Source organism: Ahaetulla prasina, chromosome 1, assembly GCF_028640845.1.
Source record: "Ahaetulla prasina isolate Xishuangbanna chromosome 1, ASM2864084v1, whole genome shotgun sequence".
NCBI lineage: Eukaryota > Metazoa > Chordata > Lepidosauria > Squamata > Colubridae > Ahaetulla > Ahaetulla prasina.
Window position 1 is genome coordinate 295,416 of NC_080539.1, and position 19,913 is coordinate 315,328.

General features: G+C 60.6%; 2 protein-coding genes across 8 annotated transcripts; one reads left to right on the forward strand and one right to left on the reverse strand.

Annotated features, from left to right (window-relative positions):
• Positions 1–1,850: 1,850 nt before the first annotated feature.
• LOC131188564 (uncharacterized) lies at positions 1,851–6,639 on the reverse strand. Of its 3 annotated transcripts, XM_058163895.1 has the most exons (4): positions 6,452–6,639; positions 6,052–6,176; positions 3,221–3,394; positions 1,851–2,133 (listed from the first exon to the last, which is right to left on the reverse strand). In XM_058163895.1, exons 1-4 carry the CDS (start codon positions 6,458–6,460, stop codon positions 2,064–2,066), a joined length of 378 nt encoding a protein of 125 aa, XP_058019878.1. In that variant the 5' UTR covers positions 6,461–6,639; the 3' UTR covers positions 1,851–2,063. The 3 variants fall into 3 exon arrangements, with proteins under 3 accessions (XP_058019878.1, XP_058019876.1, XP_058019877.1); XM_058163893.1 differs by having other exon boundaries at positions 6,052–6,639; XM_058163894.1 differs by lacking the exons at positions 6,052–6,176; positions 6,452–6,639 and adding an exon at positions 4,183–5,025.
• A 450-nt stretch (positions 6,640–7,089) lies between these two features.
• WDR81 (WD repeat domain 81) lies at positions 7,090–19,781 on the forward strand. 5 transcript variants are annotated; one of them, XM_058163887.1, is made up of 11 exons: positions 7,090–7,226; positions 8,270–11,799; positions 12,138–12,245; positions 12,353–12,543; positions 13,677–13,867; positions 14,094–14,250; positions 14,568–14,670; positions 14,876–15,556; positions 16,317–16,462; positions 17,969–18,148; positions 18,726–19,781. In XM_058163887.1, exons 2-11 carry the CDS (start codon positions 8,298–8,300, stop codon positions 19,044–19,046), a joined length of 5,580 nt encoding a protein of 1,859 aa, XP_058019870.1. In that variant the 5' UTR covers positions 7,090–7,226; positions 8,270–8,297; the 3' UTR covers positions 19,047–19,781. The 5 variants fall into 5 exon arrangements, 4 of the variants coding, with proteins under 4 accessions (XP_058019870.1, XP_058019868.1, XP_058019871.1 ...); XM_058163885.1 differs by lacking the exon at positions 7,090–7,226 and adding an exon at positions 7,652–7,786; XM_058163888.1 differs by lacking the exon at positions 7,090–7,226 and adding an exon at positions 7,652–7,786 and having other exon boundaries at positions 17,972–18,148.
• Positions 19,782–19,913: the final 132 nt, after the last annotated feature.

Genomic DNA, 19,913 nt, shown 5'->3' on the forward strand with positions numbered 1-19,913 from the left:
ACCAGGGGGAGCAGCAAAGGCTGGGGGATAGAGGGCTCTGCTCCTGCCCACCAGCTGGGGGGTCCCAGGGCTGCAGCTGGCCACATCTGGAGGAGCAGGCTTTTTCTTGCAGCTGCCTTATTAGCAAGGATGTCCCCAAATCCTTGGGGGGAGTGGGGCCAGTCCCCACATGAGACTGCACTGGCCTGATAGGAGGTTCCACTTCCCCTCCACAGGCGTCACTCCAAATACCAGTTTTATCCAGGGAAGCTCCATCCGGCTTGACCGTAGGGGTGCCATCCGGGTGGACCTGGTAAGCAGAGGTGGGTCACCCTGAGGGAGCGCCTCCCCCCTCCAGTCACTGACCAGAATCTCTGCTCCCTTCCAGTTCATGCAGACCAGTGCCCCGTCTGTCTTTGCTGCTGGGGATGTGGCCTCCTTTCCCGTGGCTCTGTTTGGTGGGAAGTCCGTGTCCATCTATCACTGGCAGATCGCCCAAGCCCACGGTACCTGCCTCTCTTTCGAGCTAAACTTTGACTATGGGCCAGAGGGGGCACAACCGTCAGTAGCCAATCCCAACCCCAGTAGTAGTCCTGGGTGCCTCCTGGCCTTGGCTGGAGAAGCTCCAGGGAGGGGGGTTGTCTGAATGGGGCACTCAGCCTGCATTGACCCTCTCATGGGCAACCTTGGCTCAAGTGCAGGGAAGCCCTTTGGCCCTCGCAGTCCCAGAGCGAGGCTGGGCTGGGTCTCCTCGGAGCCGCAGTTCCCATATGTGTGGTGCAGGGTGACCCAGCTGAGCCCAGGGCTGCACTTGATTGCCAGACCTTCTGCATTGGCCCCACTGGGTCCCTACGGACCCCCGGGCCTCCTGAGCACTTGGGCCAGCCAATTTCCTGGTCTCGCAAGGGGGACAGATGGACTGTCTCTTTCCTGCCCAGGACACGTGGCGGCCCTGAACATGCTGCACCGGCAGAAGCCGCTGCCGTTCTTCTGGACCAAGCTGCAGTCAAAGAGCATCCGCTACGCAGGGACAGCCTGGGAGACGGAGGTGGGGGTCATCCGGATAGGGCAGTGAGATGTACAAGGTGGAAACTCCAAGGTCTGGGAGGGCTTCCAGGGCTGCTCGGACAGAGCTGGACCCCTCCCTGCTCTTTCTCAGGCTACGAAACGGGCCACACGGAGACTGTGCCGAAAGGTGAACTGGGCCAGGAGAGGTTCCTCCTTTTCTACCTCAGGTGAGAAGGAGCCAGAAAGACAAACCACCTACCTGGCTTTCAGGAGCAAGACAAGTAGGTTCTATGCAAGGAGGGAGCTGCAGGACTCCCATTTGAATCCTCCTTCCTACTGGGATGATGGTGACCTCACCTAGCCATACTTGTGCCCCACCGAAATGCCAATGGGGGCAGAGGGGGAAGTCTGCTTAGTGGTGACCCAGTCTTCGCAGTCAGGAACATGGGGAGAGGTTGGGGAGGAAGCAACTGCCTCTCTGACAACTTTTGGGGCGCTTTGCAACCCTCCCCATCCCCAGGGAGATGGCTCTGACCTCTCTGACCTCTCTCCTCCCCCAGGGATGGCTGGGTGACTGCAGTGGCCAGCCTGAACTTTGAGCCCCTGGTGGCCATGGTGGCCGAGAGCCTGTACTCCGGGAAATGCATCTCCAAGCAGGAGGCAGAGTAAGTCCCCCTCCCAATCGCCAGCCCTCTGGCTCTTTGTCCTGGGCCCCCTCTGAGCCAAGTGGCCTCTTTGCGGGTCCATGACGGAATGGAAGGAGCTGCCAAAGAAAGTGCCACCCCAATAGTCTGCCTCACCGCTTGGGGGTCACAGGCAGAAGCACCCTTTCGTCAGGCTGAAATAAACTGAGAACAAGAAAATTGTGACTTTAGTCTCTTTCTTCTGAAACTTGAGCTGGGGGCCACTGACCACCAGCAGGCTTTTGGCTTTGCTCCAGCTTCAAGACACTAAGGCAGTGCTTCCCAACCTGGCAACTTTAAGTGATGTGAACTTTTAACTCCCAGAATACCCCAGCCAGCCATGTTGAAGTCCATGCATCTTCAAGACTGGGAAACATAGCTGGGGTGGTGGTGTCAGACCCATGGCCCATTCAAGGTCACCTCCGATTCCTTCCAGCTGGACAGGTCACTTCTCAAATTCTGTCTGTTAAAGAAGAGAGTAAAAGCAATGAAGAGATGACTTCTGGGGTCTTCAGTTATTATAGCTGTGGTTCTTGGGGGAGAATAATTCCACTGCAGGGCAAACTGGGAGGCAGGATGGATCAGGACAACAGAGCCAAATTTGGCGTGGAGGGAAGGTTATGAAAGTTGTTTCTTCCCATCCATGTTATGTTTTTTCCTAGCTTAGAATGAAGGAAGCAGGGACCCCCCCCCCCAAATTCCAAGGCAGAAGCATTATCTCGCCAGCCCACTTAGGGTTCTCCCTTGGACCACCAGTTTCCACAGCCCAGCAGTTCCATGCTCAGCCAGCAGATGGAGTGTCCGTCCTGGCATCGATCTGCACGGACTTGAATGTCAGGAAAGCCTATCCTCTGCCCTCCTGCTCCCCCACAAAGGTTGTCTGGGGACAGGACAAGGCAGAGAGATGGGCCAAAGCCGCTTCTCCCTCCTCAACTCAGCTGGCAGGCTACCACCTAGGTCCTACTTCCCCCCCACACTGCTGGGCCGAGGGGAAAACAGGACCGCACACGCCCCTTTCCGCTCAGCCCCACACAGCAAAACCTGCCTCTTCCCGTCACATCCTGGGAACCAGACTGAACATCAGGGCACCGAGCACTCGGATGTAGCAAGGGACCCACTGGCCAAACCCACTGTGCTTCCAGTCAACAAGAGGAAGCAGCTGCCGCTGTAATAAGGGGCAAAGGGGCTCTGAGGTTCCCTGCATCCCTGCTCCAGAGGGGGGTCTCGGGGGTGGAGAGGCAGGTTCAGCTGAGAGGCCAAGGCCTCTGCCCAGCAACGGAGAGATCGGAACCAAAGAACACAGAAGGAAAGGAGGAGACCTGGGACTTTGGCCAGGGAATCCACTCCCATACGGGTCCACAGAGCCCAGCTGGGACCGGCCTGCAGGGAAACCACTGGCTGAGGCAGCAGGCGAAGGCCTGACTGGGCGGGGTGGGACAAAGCAGCACTCGACCATTTGCAGCTGTCCAACGAGGCCCATCTTGGCCAGCAGGAGAGGCCTGGATGTCCCAGGAGGCTCTGGAAAAGGACAGGCCAGCAGGCCGCCTTACCTGTCAGGGACCCGGGGCTGTATCCATCCATCCATCTGTAGGGCGGGCGGCCGGCCCTGGGCGAGTGCAGCTACAACCAACAGTTCTTCAACTGGCAGCTTTAGTTGTTGGAGGGGACGTAAAGCGTGCCACTGAAGAACTGCTGTGGGTAGCCAAAGGGGCCGGACCGCCAGGCTGGGGAAGGGGAGAGAAGTGCGCCGTTAGAGGGGAGGGAAGGGCTCAGTGTCGCTTCCATACCCAGCAGAAAGCCCAGCGCCGCTTCCCCCCCAGACGCCGGCCATCGCCTGAGTCATCGCAGCCCGGGAAGACCCGCCTGGCACCCGTGAAGACCTGCCGCCCGCGTCTAGCGGGGAGGGGAGCCCCGGCGGGGCCGCGCTAACCCCGACGCGCATTCCCCGCGCGCCTGCTCCGGATGCTCCGCATTCCAGCCTTCTGCCGGCCCCTCCGGCGCCGCTGAACTTCGGCCCAAGGACGGGCAGGCGCCCCGCCCCACCCCGCCCCGCCCGCCCGCCGCCGGCTGCGAGCCATGAATCAGCAGCAGGGGCGAGCCGGCCGCGGCCACCAACGGCGGCTATCAAGTCTCTGGCCCGGCGGGGCGCGGAAGAAAGTTTCTTGGAGGGGCGAGCGGCGCGCTCCTTTCCCTCGGACAATGGCCCGGGCCGGTCAGCCCGCGCCCCTTGAAAGCGGGAGCCCCGCGGGCGCCGGTCTCCCCGAGCGCCCCGCCCTCCCCCGAGGTCCCAGTTGGGCAAGATTCCGCTGCGTCGCCTGCGAGGGGAGGCGGAGGGGGTCCCGGCCGCCAGCGCCACCCCCTCAACGCCCAGCCACGGCTCCGGGTTGCCCCAATCCCGCCGGCCGCTCCCCTGCCCTTCGCCGAAGGAGACTCTGCTCGGACGCCCGGTCCTTCGGCCCGCCGGCGCCAACGCCGCCGCTTGCCCTGCCCTGCCGCCGCCACGCTCGCTCACCGGCTGCCGCTGCCTCTGATCAGCTGGCCACCTCGCCTGCCGCCCAATCGCCGCCCGGCCGCTCCGCCCTCGGATTGGCGGCCGAGCAGACCAATGGGCCGAGGCGGAGGCGGTTCCGCCCTGCCCCCCTCGTGAAAGCGACCAATGCGCGAAAACGGTCGGGCTGATTGACGTGCCGGGCGCCGGGCGGGGGCTTGGCAAGAGCCGCCAGTCCGACCCGAGGTAGGGAGCCCTTTCCTTTCCCTGGCACGCTGCTGGGAAATGTAGTTTCGTCCCCGCCTGCGCCCTCCCGTCATGCTAAGCGCCACTGTGAGTTGGCATTTTCTTCCATTCGGGAGGGGTCTTAAAGGGGCGAGATTCTCCCGGTTCTCGCAGACGCCTCCTGACCCGCAGAGCGCTGCCGTGGCCTCCCGAGACGCGCAGCGCGGCCCAGAGAGCCGAGCGGGGCACGAGCACGCCTCCGGAGGCCTCCCCTCCTGCACTAGGAAAAATTCCACACCACCCCCACTCGCGCGCAGTGCAGCTTTAAGAATTCCACTTCGGTGACGTAGGCAAGATTCCGAGAAGTTGTTGCAAAGTGCGAGACCCAATCGGAAGTGGAGCTGTCCTCGGCCGCAGGCCAATCAGGCCCCCCGAGGGGCGTGGCCGAGAGAACTGAGTTGAACCCAGTGACTTGGCAATCCTGGCGGTGCGGACGATGACTGCGCAGATTGTTTAAAGGGCCAGCCCCGCTCTTGCGCCCGATCCCGCCCGCCGGGCGCCCTCCGCCCCCACGAACGGAAACGAGCGTCCAGCCCTTCCATGCGCCGCCTGCGCCTCTCCCTGCCCCCGCCGGGTGGACGAAGCAGCTGGGCGGCGGTCGGCCGGAGCGGAGGGTTTCGCGTCGGTTGATCCGTGACGGAGTCTGGAGCTGTTCTGGTCCGGCCCATCTGGGCCTTCGCAAGAAAATGGGAGCGCCTAGCGGACTATTTAGTTGCGATCCGAGCGCCTTCTCCACAGGCTGCAGGCCAGGAATGCTGCACAGAGAGGAGGGGCAGAGAGGACCGTAAAGGCGGGCGAGCGAGGAGGCTACACACCTGGCAAGGTCGCAGCAACCCCGGACTGCCTCTGAAGGGTGGCAGAATCCTGGGGTTGGAAGGAACCTTCTAGTCCTGCCAAGGCAGGAATCGTCCATTCTGCAATTTTATTAATGGGGAGCTGGAGTAATCCCCAAGGGACCTGGGTGATGAAAATAAAGAAATCTCATGAACAAACCGGGGTGAGTGGCAGCTTCCCTGGGAGAAGGATGGGGCAGAAAACTTAAGCAAAGATCTGGGTGAAAGTAGGAGGATTGTGTGCAAGGAAACAAATGCAATGCTTTTCTGTTGTCATAAAATCACGTGGATTATCTGGGTCACTTATGAAAAAGATCTTGGTGTAAGCATTGATCTAACACATGAAAGGGTTGACAAAGAAAACAAATACATTTTATTTGTTTGCAACATTTATATAGCTGCCTATCTTATGTCAAACTCTGGGGGGCTCCCAACTTTTAGGTCTCATCAATAGATATTGAAATCATAGATGTGCTACCTAGTCCAGTGTTTGTCAACCTTGGCCACTCTGCTAGCTGGGGAATTCTGGGAGTTGAAATCCACACATTTTAGCCAAGATTGAGTAGAACTGACCTACTCCATTTCTATGAATCTCCAACCTGAAATATATTTGTTTCTTATATTTGTACATGGCCTGATGCCCAGCATCTCTGCTGTTCACAGAAGAAAACCTACAGGGCAATAAAATAATCCAATAAACAAGCAAAGAATGAAATCTGACAACAGCCAGAGGAAACCCACATTTGGGGGTGGGGAGGGCTTTGATCACACTTACCAAAGGCCCAGGTTGAAGAGCAGGGTCTTGAAGCCTAGGGAGAGTACCCCGCCCATGTGGTTCTGGGGCTTAGGCCAAACGCTCTGGCAAAGGGCAGTACTGTCTCTCTGGACAGTAACTCCAAGCTGGGCCAAGGCAGGAGAATGCGTGAGAGGTGGGCAGTAGCAGCAAAATCCGGTGTGTGTCTGTACCAGGCAGGCTGGCCGGCCAGCCAAAGCCAGGTCCTTGGCCAGCAGCAAATCCCCTCTCCGCCAGACATTCCCGGGTGAGTCACGGGAGGCGACGCAACCCAGTTTCCAGTCAGAGCTGCCGCCGCCGCCCAGCACTGCCCTGCCCATCTCCCCATCACTGCAGCTCCTAATGGCCACGCCGACCAGTGCCGGAGAAATTTGACACATACATGATTCATCGGAAATCCTTTCACTGCAGAAGCCCTGGGCGCACTGGAAGGACGGGGACTAGGGATCAGAGGAGGGTCTTGCTGGCAGTGGGATCCTGGACCCCGAGTCTGGGCACCTGCCAGACTCTTCCAGGCAGCCCTCTGGCTCGAAAAAGGAGCTACGCGATCTCCATGAACTTTAGCAGAATCCAGCCACCCGCTTCAGAAGACAGCCCGCCCCTCGCTCCGGAAACGCAGCTTCTCTGCTAAGGGATCTCGCAGGGACCCCCTCCGACCTCCGCAGGCAGCGGCGCGCTCCCCTTTGCCTGGGAAGGCCTGGCAAACCGGACCCGCCACGCGCGGCTGTTCCAGCAGCTGGGCCATCTCCACCCCCGCCCTGCCGTTGCCCTGCGAAGCTCCGCATTCTGCCGGGGGTGTGCGCGCGCGCGGGGGGGATGGGCGTTTTCGGGCAGCCTGCTCAGGAAGTCCAGGGAGGCGGCGGCCTTCTTCCGGAAAATCGCCCCCGCTTGCCCACTCCCCAGTGACGCTGCCTGCTCAGAATGAGCATCTGCAGGCTGAAACGAACCGGGTCGGCGGTGCTCTCAAATCAAGCGGGTGGCCGTGTGGTTTTCCCCGTCCACATTAGCGGTTCGAATTGCAGCAGCCGAAGTTGAGCTCTTTGCCCCCCAACGGTCTCGGGGGCCACCAGAGGCTTCCTGCAAAGGGGGGCAGAAGGGCCGGATCGGGGATTACCTGGTGCTGCCAAGACAGGCAGAGCGATGCCGGTCAGCTCCCGGTATGGGCTGCGAAGCGACCCGGTTACCGACCCGACCCTCCCGGCGGGGCTGCACTGGACGCCCCTCAGTCAGCTTCCGCTATAGAAACCGAACAAAGGCAAAAGCGCCCCCCCCCGCCGCCCTCTTTCCGGGTTGGCCGAGGCCGCTGCAGGCGCCCCCTGCTGGACCCCGCGCCCTGTCCCCACAGCCGGGCCTCTTGGGGCCGTCGAGCTCCTAGGCCGGGGACCCGAGGAGGCGCTTGGGCCGCAAAAGCCCCCGCCCCCGAGGCCCGGGCTCCCCGAAAAGGCGGCCCGCGCCTGCAGGAGGCGGGGAAGACGCTCCAAGCGAGCCCCGGAGGCCCGTCCGGGAGGCGAGCCCGGTCTCCGCCCACTTGGCCCGGCCGCGGTCCCGAGAGGGCGGGGAGAGCCGTCTCTTCGGAGAACCCCTCAAAGCTGCTTGTGGGGGGGAGCCCCGACGCGGCGGCCACGTGGACTTTGTGTCTTTCCCGAGCAGCGGCGCCACGTGACTGGCGCATCAGCTGATCCAACATGGCGGGAGGCGGGGCTGCTGCGCTCTGCGGGTGAGTCCCCTCGCGGCCCCCTCCGCCCCCGCCCCGACTGCGCTCGCCCCGCTGAGCTGTGCCGGGAGCCGCCGCTGTCCGGCCGGCGCCTTCGCCTCGTGCGCTCCCGAGAGTCCGCGGCTAGGCCGAAGCCCCTTCCGCTAGCCGCCTCGGAGGCGGTTTCGGCGGGGCCCCGGGCGCAAGGACGGGGTTCCCGGGACGCCAGGTTTGGAGGCGGCTGAGCGCGGGAGGAGGCCGGGGGCGGAGGCCCGGGATAGCCCCCTTGCAGACTTCGGATGGGGACAGAGGGGGGCAAATGCAGGGCCACAAATACTGGGCAGGGGTGGGGGAGACCGTGGCTTGGCTCGGAGGGGGGGGGCTGCCAAACTGCAACTGCCAGCCACAATGGGGCGGGGGAGTAGGAACTGGCGCTGCTTGCCCGCTTCTGCTCCCCCAAGTTGGTTCCTGGTTGGCCCTTGTGACCCAGGGTCTTTGTGTCTGCAGGGAATGGTGAGGAGCTGCCGTCGCCAGAATGGATACCCTCCTGGTGCAGGTGGAGAAAGACTTGGGCATTGCCCGCAGTCAGCTGCTGCTCAGGGGCTCCCACGTTGTTGCTCTCGTGCCCCTAAAATGGCTGGCGAGCCTAAAGGAGCGGGGGGTGCTGCCTGTTCTGTGCCCGCAGCCCGAAGGCCTCAGTGAGTTGGAGGTCCACGCTTGTCTCCAGCACTCAGTTCAGAAGCTGCCCACAGGCTGGACCCGAGTGGAAATCCATGGACTGCAGAAACTTTGGCTGCGCTACCAGTTGACCGCAAGTGCCAACACGCAGAAAGATCCCGCAGGGCCCCCAGAGACCCTTCACGAGTTCATGCGCAACGTGGCTTCCCAGAATTGTAGGAATCTATGGAACCAAGCCCATCGCTCATATGTCCAGCGTTACTACCCAGCTGCAGCCCCAGCCTCTGTCCAGGCTCTGGAGGGGCTCCGGGCAGCTCTGCAGAAGCTCTACTGCTGCCCGCTAGTTACCGTGAGGAGGACGCCCTCTGGTTCATCTTCTGCTAAAGAGGAGGACGCCCCTGGCCACTCGCCCCCACACTTCTCCAGTGTCCTGCAGGCAGACGCCCTGGTGGAGTCCCCGGAGATGCTCTTCCTGGTCTTCCCGTACGTCTGGTACTCCCTGCATGACCTCATCACCTTCAGCCCTGCCAAGCTGACGAACAGCCATGCCAAACTGCTCTTCATCCTCTTCCAGGTCTTGCTGGCCATGCAGGCCTGCCACGAGGCAGGCCTGGCTTGTGGCATCTTCTCGCTGGAGGACGTGGCTGTGGACGAGAAGCTTTGTGCCCAGCTCAGGGTCCCACTTCAAGGGTACGAACAGCCAGGCAGAGAGGAGGCCGGGGAGGGAGGAGCCATGGCAGTAGCCTCCAGCACTCCAGACCAGGCATCAGCAGAGGGCCAGAGGATTAGGGGTCCTGCTGCTGCAGAAGGGGTAAGGTCCCTGCCAGACCTCGGGGATCTGGTGCTCGACTGGGTGCATGGCCGCCTCAGCAACTTTGACTACCTCATGCACCTGAACCGATTGGCGGGGCGGCGCCCGAGGGACCCCAACTATCATCCGGTGCTCCCTTGGGTGATGGACTTCACCACCCAAGGAGGCCAATTCCGGGACCTGCGAAAGTCCAAGTTCCGCCTGAACAAAGGAGACAAGCAGCTGGACTTCACCTATGAGATGACCAAGCAGGCCTTTGTGGTGGGAGGAAGCAGCTTGAGTGGGGAGCAGCCCCATGTGCCTCATCACATCTCAGACGTCCTCTCCGACATCACCTATTATGTCTACACGGCCCGGCAGACACCCAAGGCGGTGCTGTGTGCCCACGTCCGGTCCCAGTGGGAGCCCAATGAATACCCAGCCAACCTGGAGCGCATGCAGGCTTGGACCCCTGATGAGTGCATCCCTGAGTTCTATTCAGACCCCACCATCTTCAAGTCCATCCACCCCGACATGCCAGATCTGGAGGTGCCGCCCTGGTACAGCTCTTGCGAAGAGTTTGTTGCTGCCCACCGGGCCCTGCTAGAGAGCCCAGAAGTCTCTCGGGACCTGCACCACTGGATTGACCTCACCTTTGGCTACAAGCTGCTGGGTAAGGAGGCGGTCAAGGAGAAGAACGTCTGCCTGCATCTGGTAGACAACCACACCCACCTCACCAGCTACGGAGTTGTGCAGCTCTTCGATCAACCCCACCCCCGGCGGCTGGTGGGAGCCACCCTCCTGCCTGCGGAGGCCCCTCTCTTCACCCGACCCCTCATCCCCCCAGTCCAGGAGACCCGAGTGCTGGAAACCCCCAAGTGGAGCCAGGTAGCTGCTGGGCTGGTCATCAATGCAGCCACCTGTGAAAGCCAGTTTGGGCTGAGCCTGGGAGAGGAGGTGGAGCAGGGAGCAGAGGCCCTGGAATCTGCCTCGGTGCCCAGCAGAGGCTCAGAGCCGCCGGGTCCTCCTGCCCAGGGTCCTGGCTTCCCTGTGGACAGCAGGCCTCTTGGCTGGAGGACCAAGGCTCCTGCCACCCTCCTCCAGGGGGAAGGGGCGGGGGAGAAGCTGGTCCTCCCAGAGGGCCACAAGCTGCTTCAGGCCTTGGAGGAACTGGAGAAGCTGGATGCTTTCCTGCTGAAGGCTGTGCATGGGGCGGTGGGGCGGCTGGAGCAGCCACCTTTGCAGCTCCCGGTGGCTCTCTCAGACTTTTTTCAGAGGGACATGCAGGTGTTGGGGGTGCTAGTGGGTGAGATCCTCTTTGCCCCCAAGCTGCGCACCTCCAAACCGGCGGCCTCACTGTGGGAGCGCTTCCTGGCTGTCCGAAAGCTTTGCTGGCTTCACCCCAAGGAGGTACCCCCTCCACTCCAGCATCTGCTGGAGGTGCTGCTGCGGCTGAAGGTTCCTGACCCCCGGCTTCTCAGAGAGGATCAGGGCAGCAGGAGTGCCCAGCTCTTCGCCTACAAGCCCGTCTGGCAAGGCCTGCCTCCGCCATGCCCCTCGCAGCTGCTGAGCCCCTACAGCGGGGTCCTGCCCTTCCCGCCGTACTTCCCTGCCCTGCACAGGTTCATCCTGACCTACCTCTCCCAGGAGGCTGGGGATGAGGGGCAGGGCCGGGAGCTGGTCTTCCAGCTGTGGCAGCAGCTGGACGGGGTGCTGAACAGCATCACTCCCGAAGGCCTGGAGATCCTGCTGCCCTTCATCCTGAGCCTGCTGTCTGAGCAGAGGACAGCTGTCCACGCCGCCTGGTACCTCTTTGAGCCCATTGCCAGAGCCCTGGGCCCCAAGAACACCAACAAGTATCTGCTCAAGCTCCTGATCGGGGCCTACGAGAGCCCCCGGGGCCTCCACGGCCGATTCTACCTCTACACGGACTGCTTCGTGGCCCAGCTAATGGCCCGGCTGGGACTGCAGCCCTTCCTCGCCCACCTGCTGCCTCACATCCTGCAGGTGCTGGGGGGTGCAGAGGGCTCCTTCCAGGAGAACAAGGCTTTGTTGCTGAGCACAGCAGAGGAGGACAGTGAGGAGAGCGGCAGGAGCAGCCCAGCCTCTCGGTCCTTTGGAGAGGAGGTCAAGGGGGATGCTGGGCTGGAGCTGGTGAACTATATGTCTGGCATCAGCCTGCACGACCAGGCCTACCTGCCAGAGAGTGAGGAGCTTCCTAACGGCCTCTACCTAGCTGAGGCCCTGAGCCTGGGCCAGTTGAGCGACAAGGGTGGTGCCGTCGAGGGGCTGCTGGGAGAGGACCCACAGGATAAAGCCACTGGCCTCCAGTGCCTGGACAACAGCCAGGACCTGAAGCACAGCGAGGAGGAAGAGGAAGAGGAAGAGGAGGATGGGGAAGAAGGCCGCAAGGAGGCTGCTTTGGCCGCAGAAGAGCCGGTCCTCTCAGGGGCTGCTGGCCACTCTGCGGAGCCCACTCTGACTGACGAAGATGGGCAGACAGAGGCTGGGGAAAGCCGGCAAGATCTGCTGGACCAGGATGTGGACAAAGAGCAGAGTATCTTGCTAGGTGAGTTATCACTCAACATAACCGAGATGCGCCCTGTGAAGAGTTCTGATGGTGGGTGTTTGAGCTTGATGGCCATTGATCTGCAGAGCAGGTCATTGCATGTCAGGGTTTCTTCTTAGCTGGCTTGAAGAGCAGGAGTGCCCCACCCAGTGGGGGTCAGAATCCAGGAGGGGGGAACCACTGGGTAGGAAGTGCCCCAAGGCTCCAGCATAGCAGCTAAAGGCTCTGCCTGTCCTGGCGTGTCCCAGGGACAGGTACAGAAGGTGAGCAGAAGAGCCAGCATGGCTGTAAGCTTTGGGTGTGGCGGAGCTGTGGTTTATCTATCCTCTTCTCTGCAGACACAGCCTGCAAGATGGTGCGGTGGCTGTCGGCCAAGCTGGGCCCCACCACCGCCTGTCGGTACGTCGCCAGGAACCTCCTCCGGCTGCTGGCCTCCTGCTATCTGGGTAGGCTTCTCTGCTGGGACAGGAGTAAGGGGTGGCAATGTGGTATGGCTGGCAAGGCTCGGGATGTGTCCCTCCCATCACCTGGGCAACAATCCTGCTCCCCCCAGGTACAAGCAGGCAGCAGTTCGTGGCTGTGGCTGAAGAGAGTGGCCCTCCGAGCCCTGGGAACCTGGAGCAGAGGCGGCCTGTGGCAGGCGATGTGGTCTCCGAGCCGGTGCTCACCTGCCTGGTCCACATAGCACACCTCTATGGGGAGCCAGTCCTCACCTACCTCTATCTGCCCTACATCAGCTACCTGGTTAGTCTTCCGCCTTCTGCCCCGGCCTTCCTCTTAACTCCCATTGTCCCCACCCGGATACTTCCGCAGGACTGCAGGTGTTATCAGTGGGCAATCCGAAGCCCCCTTTCCTGTGGTTAAAAATCCCACCCCGAGGTTGGTGTCTGGGCTACAAGGAGAGACCGAGGGGTAGATGTGGACATCAGGCAGCTGGACGAGCAGGGGGCATTTCTTGGAGGGTTCCTGCCCTCCAAGCCGAAGGGCAGTGGGCTGGCCCTCTATCAGCCCCCAAAGTTGCCCTTAGCCAGGCCGGATTTTCTTGCACAGCAGCCTCCGTCCTGGTGAAGAGCTCCTGCAGGCCAGGAGCTGAGCCCCCACCTTCCGTATTGTGCACAGCCTCTGCCAAGGCAAGGGACCATCTTGTCAGCCACAGCTCCCTGCACTGAGCCATTTTGCAAAGGAGGCCTGTTAGTGGCCGTTCTGTTTTTGGTTCCATCATGCAGTTCCTCATTTTTATTTTGGCTCTTCCACCAGAGGCAGAAGCATTGTGGGAGGGGCCACTTCCTGGGTGAGTCTCACCCAAGTGTTTCCTCCTCCCCCAGAGACCCTCTTCCTGTTTCTGGTTCTGCATCTCCTCTTAAAACCCACTGACTGAAGGTGGCACAACGAGGGGGCAGGCTGTGGAAGCATCATGCAGCTGCTTAATTTATGCCATATAGAATACTAGCTACTTCCCCTCTCTCATTTCATGTCGCCTTCATCTTTGGTCAGGAACTCTTCCCTGCCATCATTCGAGTCACAAATGCGCCTGTTTGAAACGGGACCCCCAGCTGACCATTCTGCCCCAGCCCATTTAATTGTCTTGCCATTCAGCTCCCTCTGCCTCCCCCCCTCCCCGCTTGATTTATCAGCCAGTCCGGAGAAAGTTTCTCATTTCCTGCCAAACGTCAGCCTGTCCAGTGCGTGAAGTCTCCCACTTTCTGACCCCTGGCATTTGCCTGTGAGAATCTGTTCCTGGAGAAAATGGGTCCTGAGCTCCTATCCCTCCCAAGGGTTGGCCAAGAGTGCCTTTGGAGGGGCCTTCCACTCGGCAGTTGTTGGGGGTCCTGCAGGTGGGGCTCCTAGGCCTGCCCATCACTAGCCTTTCCCTCCAGGTTGCTCCTGGCAGTGGGACGGCAGCCAGCCGCCTGAACAGCCGCAAGGAAGCTGGGCTCTTAGCAGCCGTGGCGCTCAGCCAGAAGATCGTGGTCTACCTGTCGGACAGCACCCTGATGGACATCCTGCCCAGGATCAGCCAAGAGGTCCTGCTTCCCCTTCTGGGCTTCCTCACCTCACCCACCCTCAGGTACTCCTGGCCAGGAGGGAGGCAGAGTGGCTATGGCCACAGCAGTGCCAGCCTCTCCCTTCAGCACCCCTGCGCAGCAAGGGCTCCCCTCGGAGGGAAGACTGGAACAAGCACAGCCAGCCCCTCGCCTTTAAACGATGCCTGTGATTTCTGTGTGGCAGCTGAGGGGGGACTGGGGAGACAGGCTGGGCAGAGCAGTAGATGCTGATGAGTCTCTTCCCTCCAGTTTCCCCAGTGGGGTCCAGGGCCGCATCGTCTTGTGCCTCAAAACCATCCGCCTGATGGTGCTGGTTTGTTTACGGATCGGACCCGAGATGGCTCAGCAGCACCTGCGTGACACCCTCCGGGGCTTCTTCAGGAGCTTCTCGCTGCCCTCAGAGTCCGTGAGTCTGTGCCCCTGTGGAATGGAGGGTCCTTGATGGGGGAGGCCACGGCTGAAGGGGGCTCAGGATGCTCAGTGCCCACCACAGGTCTTCCCCTCCAATATGCCTCTGGAATCCTGCTGGGGTGGTCAAAGGGGCTTCCAGCAGTTGTCCAGTCTGGATGGCATGGCTGGACAGCAGCTGCTCCAGAAATGAGCCGGGGCCCTTCCGTGTCAGGAAAAGGCCCCTGGGCTAAGGAGGCGACAGGCGAGTGGTCAGCCCTTTCCTTATCCTTCAGCCTCCCTGCAGGTGTGACAAAGGAGGTCCCCTTTTTGCAGGGCCAGCCGCCATCTCCGGACCCCTCGGCTGTTCTAGAGCTCCAGAAAGTTTTCAGTCCAGAAATGGCTTATGTTGCCTTTGTACCCTTCTCTTGTCTGCTGGGTGAGACCCCTGTTCCCCCCTCCCCATTCCGGCTCCTCTTCTGTCCTGCGCCCTGCAAGAGAGGGAGGATGGGCTTCTCCATCAGTCAGGGTGCAGGAATCTTCTGAGTTTTTTGTGATAATTCATCCCCCCCCCCCATGTGAGGCTCCTTTGCTCTGGGAGCAAAACTCTCCTCTTACTCAATTGTTTTCTCCTCTCCCGGCAGGTGACGCCTTCCACGCGATTGTGCCCAACCATGCCTCGGTCAGGCAGCTGGCCAGCCTTCACCTGGAGCAGGCCAGCCCCTCGTCTGAAAGGCAGGCGGCCACTGGGCCAGGCCAGGCCCCCTCAGAACAGGAGGCACTGGGAACCGAGCCCTCCTCCACCCTGCCTGAGGACCCACGATCAGGCACCTTTGGGGGCGTGCTGGTGGGCAATCGCATCCAGGTGCCCTCCGAAGCCCAGCAGGAACTTTTAAGCGGGGCCAGGGGCAGCCTCTGTCCCAAGCTGGGGGGCCAGGAGGGGGAGATGCTGAAGCAGGAGCTGCGGCCCAGTGCCCGCCTCCTCCTAGGCAACTGGCTGGCTTACTGGCAGTACGAGATCGGGGTCGGGCAGCACGACGCCCCCTTCCACTTCCACCAGATCAAGCTGCAGAGTTTTGGGGGCCACGGGGGCACCATCAAGTGCCTGGCCCCCCTGAGTGGAGAGGACTTCTTCCTGAGCGGCAGCAAGGACAAGACCGTGCGCCTCTGGCCCCTCTACAACCGGGGGGATGGCACCCACGAGACGGAGCCCCGGCTGACCTACGACCGGCACAAGAAGTCCGTCTTCTATGTTGGCCTGCTGGAGGCCCCGCAGCATGTGGTCAGCTGCGACGGTACCATCCACATCTGGGACCCCCCCACTGGTAGGCGACCCCCCCCTCGTCTCTGGTCATCTCCCTCAACACGAGCAAATGGCATGGACAGACCCTAAGAGACCCTGGGTGGGCTCACACACGGGCTTCTTTCTGTGGCCATCACGGTTAGTCCCTGGCAGAGGGTCTCCCTGAGGCTCAGTGTTGCAGGGTCTGCCTCCCCTCCTTGGGCCCAAAACTGATGCACTGACTCATCCTTGAATGGAGAGACCCACTCCTCATCTGAGCTGGAGGAAAGAAGCCCCCAGTGGGGCAGTCCCATCTCCCTCTAAAGGCCCTGGCCAGAGAAAGCAAGGTGTTCGGCGGGGGGTCCTGCCAACTGCACGGACAACGTTGCTGTCAGACCTGCAGTACTTGGGCTTCCCAAGCATTCCCCTGCCCTCCTCCCTTCCCAGAATTCATGGCAGAGGGTCACCGCGTGGTAGTGAAGCATGTGAGCTAAGCATAAGGTTGCTTTAAGGACGCAGGAGACGGGTTCAGGGATTGGGGGTTCATTGGCAGAATGCCAAAATGTACTTTCATGTGCGGAGAAAGAGCCCAAATGCTGTTTTTAAGAGAAAGACAATTTGGAAGGAACTCGGAGATCGCTTCACACGTCTGTGCCTCAAAGCTCTTCTTTGGTGTGGGTCAGGGCATTGGGGAGGGCCTCCTCAACCCCCTTCCAGTGCTTCCTGGGCACGACCCCTTCCCCTAAGGCCTGTGCAGCCCCTTCCCTCTCGGAGGGCATAGCTCAGCCGGGTCTCTTCTGCAGGCAAAGGGGTGCGTAGCTTTGAAGCGCTGGACACCAAGGCCCCCATCACAGCCCTCTGCCCCATGCCACCCCCCTATGGCAGCATCAGCGTCGCCAGCGCAGACTCGGTGCTTCGCTTCATCGACCACCGGAAGCCAGGCTGGCAGGTAGCGCCTGGGACCATGGCCGAGGGGGGGGGAGGGGAGTGGCTGGAGGGGCGGGCAAGGGTCTTGCTCTGCTTTTCCTGGGCAGCGAAGGGATCTTCATGGGAGCGGTGACTCATTCTCCTCTGATTTTATTTATTTATTTATTAATCGTATTTATATACCGCCCTATCTCCCCAAGGGACTCAGGGCGGTTTACAGGCATTAAAAAACAAATAAATACAATATAAATACAATATAAAAACATTTAAAAAACTTATTCTAACGCCCGTCAAATTGAAAGTTAAAAATATAAAAATAAAACCCAGTTTAAAACCTAAAATTTAAAAACTAGCTCAGTCCTGCACAATTAAATAGGTATGTTTTAAGCCCGCGGCGGAAGGTCCGTAGGTCCGAGAGCTGACGAAGTCCGGGGGGTAGATCGTTCCAGAGGGTGGGAGCCCCACAGAAGGCCCTTCCTGGGCGTCGCCAGGCGACATTGCCTCGCTGGCGGCACCCTGAGGAGACCCTCTCTGTGAGGCGCGGACGGTGGGAGGTATTCGGTCGCAGTAGGCGGTCCCGTAAATAACCCGGCCCAATGCCATGGGCGCTTTAAAGGTGGTCACCAAAACCTTGAGCGCACCGGAAGGCCACAGGAAGCCAGTGCAGTCTGCGCAGGATGGGTGTTATATGGGAGCCACGAGGGCTCCATCTATCACCAGCGCAGCGCATTCTGGACTAACTGTAGTCTCCGGATGCCCTTCAAGGGAGCCCCATGTAGAGAGCATTGCAGTAATCCAGGCGGGACGTCACGAGTGCGTGAGTGACCGTGCATAGGGCATCCCGGTCCAGAAAGGGGCGCAACTGGCGTACCAGGCGAACCTGGTAGAACGCTCTCCTGGAGGCGGCCGTCAAATGCTCTTCTAAAGACAGCCCTTCATCAGGAGGGCGCCTAAGTTGCGGACCCTCTCCATCGGGGCCAATGACTCGCCACCGATGGTCAGCCGCGATTTAGCTGACTGTGCGGGATGCGGCATCCACAGCCACTCTGTCTTGGCGGGATTGAGCTTGAGCCTGTTTCTCCCCATCCAGACCCGTCGGCCTCCAGACACCGGGACAGCACTTGATAACCGTTGGGGTGGTCCGGTGTAGAAAAGTACAGCTGGGTATCATCCGCATACAGCTGATACTTCACACCGAAACCACTGATGATCTCACCCAGCGGTTTCATGTAGATGTTAAACAGAAGGGGCGAGAGGATCGACCCCTGCGGCACCCCACAAGTGAGGCGCCTCGGAGCCGACCTCTGCCCCCCTGTCAACACCGACTGCGGCCGGTCGGAGAGATAGGAGGAGAACCACCGATAAACGGTGCCTCCCACTCCCAATCCCCCCAACCGGCGCAGCAGGATACCATGGTCGATGGTATCGAAAGCCGCTGAGAGGTCTAATAGGACCAGGGCAGAGGAACAACCCCTATCCCTGGCCCTCCAGAGATCATCCACCAAAGATGTCTCTCCACTTTCTGTAGCAGGAATTCCGGCTGGCCAGTGGACCCAACGCTGGACTCATCCGATGCCTGGCTGTCAGTCCTAGTGGGCGCAGTGTGGCAGCCGGCTTCTCCTCTGGCTTCATGGTCCTTCTGGACACCCGAACGGGCCTGATCCAGAAAGCTTGGTCAGCCCATGAGGGAGACATCCTGCAGGTCAAAGTGAGTAGCTGGGCTTGTAGGGTTCAATGTGTGGCTGGGTGAAGGCCGCAGCAGCCCCAGGCGTCTTCCAGGCTCTGTCCTGTTTCCTGCTCCTGTGCTGTGCCTAATAGCTGGAGGGGCCACTTCCAGGAGACCCAGGAGCCTGCCTGATTCTGTGGTTGCCCAGCATCCAGGCTGTGTAGGGAGTGAGTAGGCTGCCTGGCTTGGCCGGGTGCTTGAATGGAAGCAGAGCCTTTGGGAGCCCTGGAAGTCTGGTGGCCCTTCACGCTGGAGCTTTTGAAGCTGGTGGCACCCTTTTGCCCTGGCATCATTTGGCAAAGGTGCTGGCAGCCTCCCTTGGACTGAGCAGATGGGATTTGCTCCCTGGGTGAAATAGAAGGGGCTCCAAGGAGCCTGCAACTCCCCCTGGTCTCAGCACTGGGCAATTGGGTGTGGGCACTGCCCGCTAGCAGGCTCCCACCCTCACTTCCATCCTGGGAAGGGGCAAAAAAGGGTGGTGGACGAGGGTTGTCACACTACTCCCAGGCCCTCCCACCACAGGGTCAATGCTTACTTGCTGCTTTTCTCTCCCTGGTAGGCCACGGAGGGCAACATGCTGATCAGCTCCTCCTCTGACCACTCGCTGACCATCTGGAAAGACCTGGACCCAAAGCCCCTGCAGATGTACAAATCGGCCTCGGAACCCATCCATACCTTCGACCTCTACGGCAGTGAGGTGGTGGCCGGCACAGTGGCCAACAAAATCAGCGTCTACACATTCCAGGGTCCCTCGGCCCCCAGCACCACCAAGCTAAGCTCCGAGAATTTCCGAGGGACCCTCACCAGCTTGGCCCTCCTTCCCACCAAATGCCACCTGCTGCTGGGTTCAGACAATGGCACTGTCCGGCTGCTGGCATAGCCCCTGCTTCTGAAGCAGATGGGGACAGTTGTGGCTGGCCAACAGCCGTGGGGGGGGCAGGGGGAGACCAGGAGGTCGGGGACGACCCTCCCCCCATAGTCCTGCTGCAGGGCAACCTGAGAAACGCCAAGTTGTCCCCCATCACCGTATGTGCCTGATGCTCCATGGGAACTAGCAGAGATGCCCACAGATGCCTGGGGTGTATGTGTCACGCCCTTATCCCCTAACTTGTGGGCTAGGAGGAGGGAGGGAATAGCAGCAGATCCCATGGCCTTTGGGGGGTGGGACAGGGATGTCATGCTGTGCTTCCCCCTCCACTGCTTTCTCTCCCTTCATTTGTCCTTCAGGGAAGGGGCTTCTGGGCAGGAAGGTGTGATTGCCCCTCCAACTCTTCCCGTTGTTGGCCAAGAGTTGGAAGCCCACCCACCCCAGCTCCTTGCTTGGCCACAAAGCCCTCTCTTTGCCAAGGAGCGCCCCCTCCCGATCTTCCTCCCCAAAAACTCCTTGGCTGGACACTGTCTGAACTTTTCAGTCTATGGGGGTGTCAGTTCCATCCTGAGGGTGTGCTAGAAATGCATTTAGTACACACACACATAACCACACACACACACACACACACACACACACACCCCTTGAGATGGGCCGGTCCAGCACTTTCCCTCTGTTCCCTGGAACTGGGGTATGAGGGGGGAAGGGGAGTGTTTTGCAATTTGCAATAAATAAACATCCTGAGAAGCTGCGACTCTCAATGACTTTTTGCTGAGGAGGTAGGGAAGCCGCCCCCTCATCTCAGTTGAGGAGCAAGCAGGGAAGAGAGACGTGGTTGAGCTGCTGCCTCTCTGCCCCCCACCTTTCACCCAAAACCTC

Excerpts from the sequence above, each read along its gene's own strand:
- WDR81 (XM_058163887.1), top strand. The coding sequence starts at position 8,298 with ATGGATACCCTCCTGGTGCAGGTGGAGAAAGACTTGGGCATTGCCCGC. Across the intron at positions 12,246-12,352 it reads GCTGGCCTCCTGCTATCTGG|GTACAAGCAGGCAGCAGTTC; the intron begins GTAGGCTTCTCT and ends TGCTCCCCCCAG. Across the intron at positions 16,463-17,968 it reads ACCGGAAGCCAGGCTGGCAG|CAGGAATTCCGGCTGGCCAG; the intron begins GTAGCGCCTGGG and ends CACTTTCTGTAG.
- LOC131188564 (XM_058163893.1), bottom strand. The coding sequence starts at position 6,449 with ATGTGTCAAATTTCTCCGGCACTGGTCGGCGTGGCCATTAGGAGCTGC. Across the intron at positions 3,395-6,051 it reads CTCTTCAACCTGGGCCTTTG|CCTGGCGGTCCGGCCCCTTT; the intron begins GTAAGTGTGATC and ends CCCCTTCCCCAG. Across the intron at positions 2,134-3,220 it reads CAGCCCCGGGTCCCTGACAG|ACAGAATTTGAGAAGTGACC; the intron begins GTAAGGCGGCCT and ends CTTCTTTAACAG.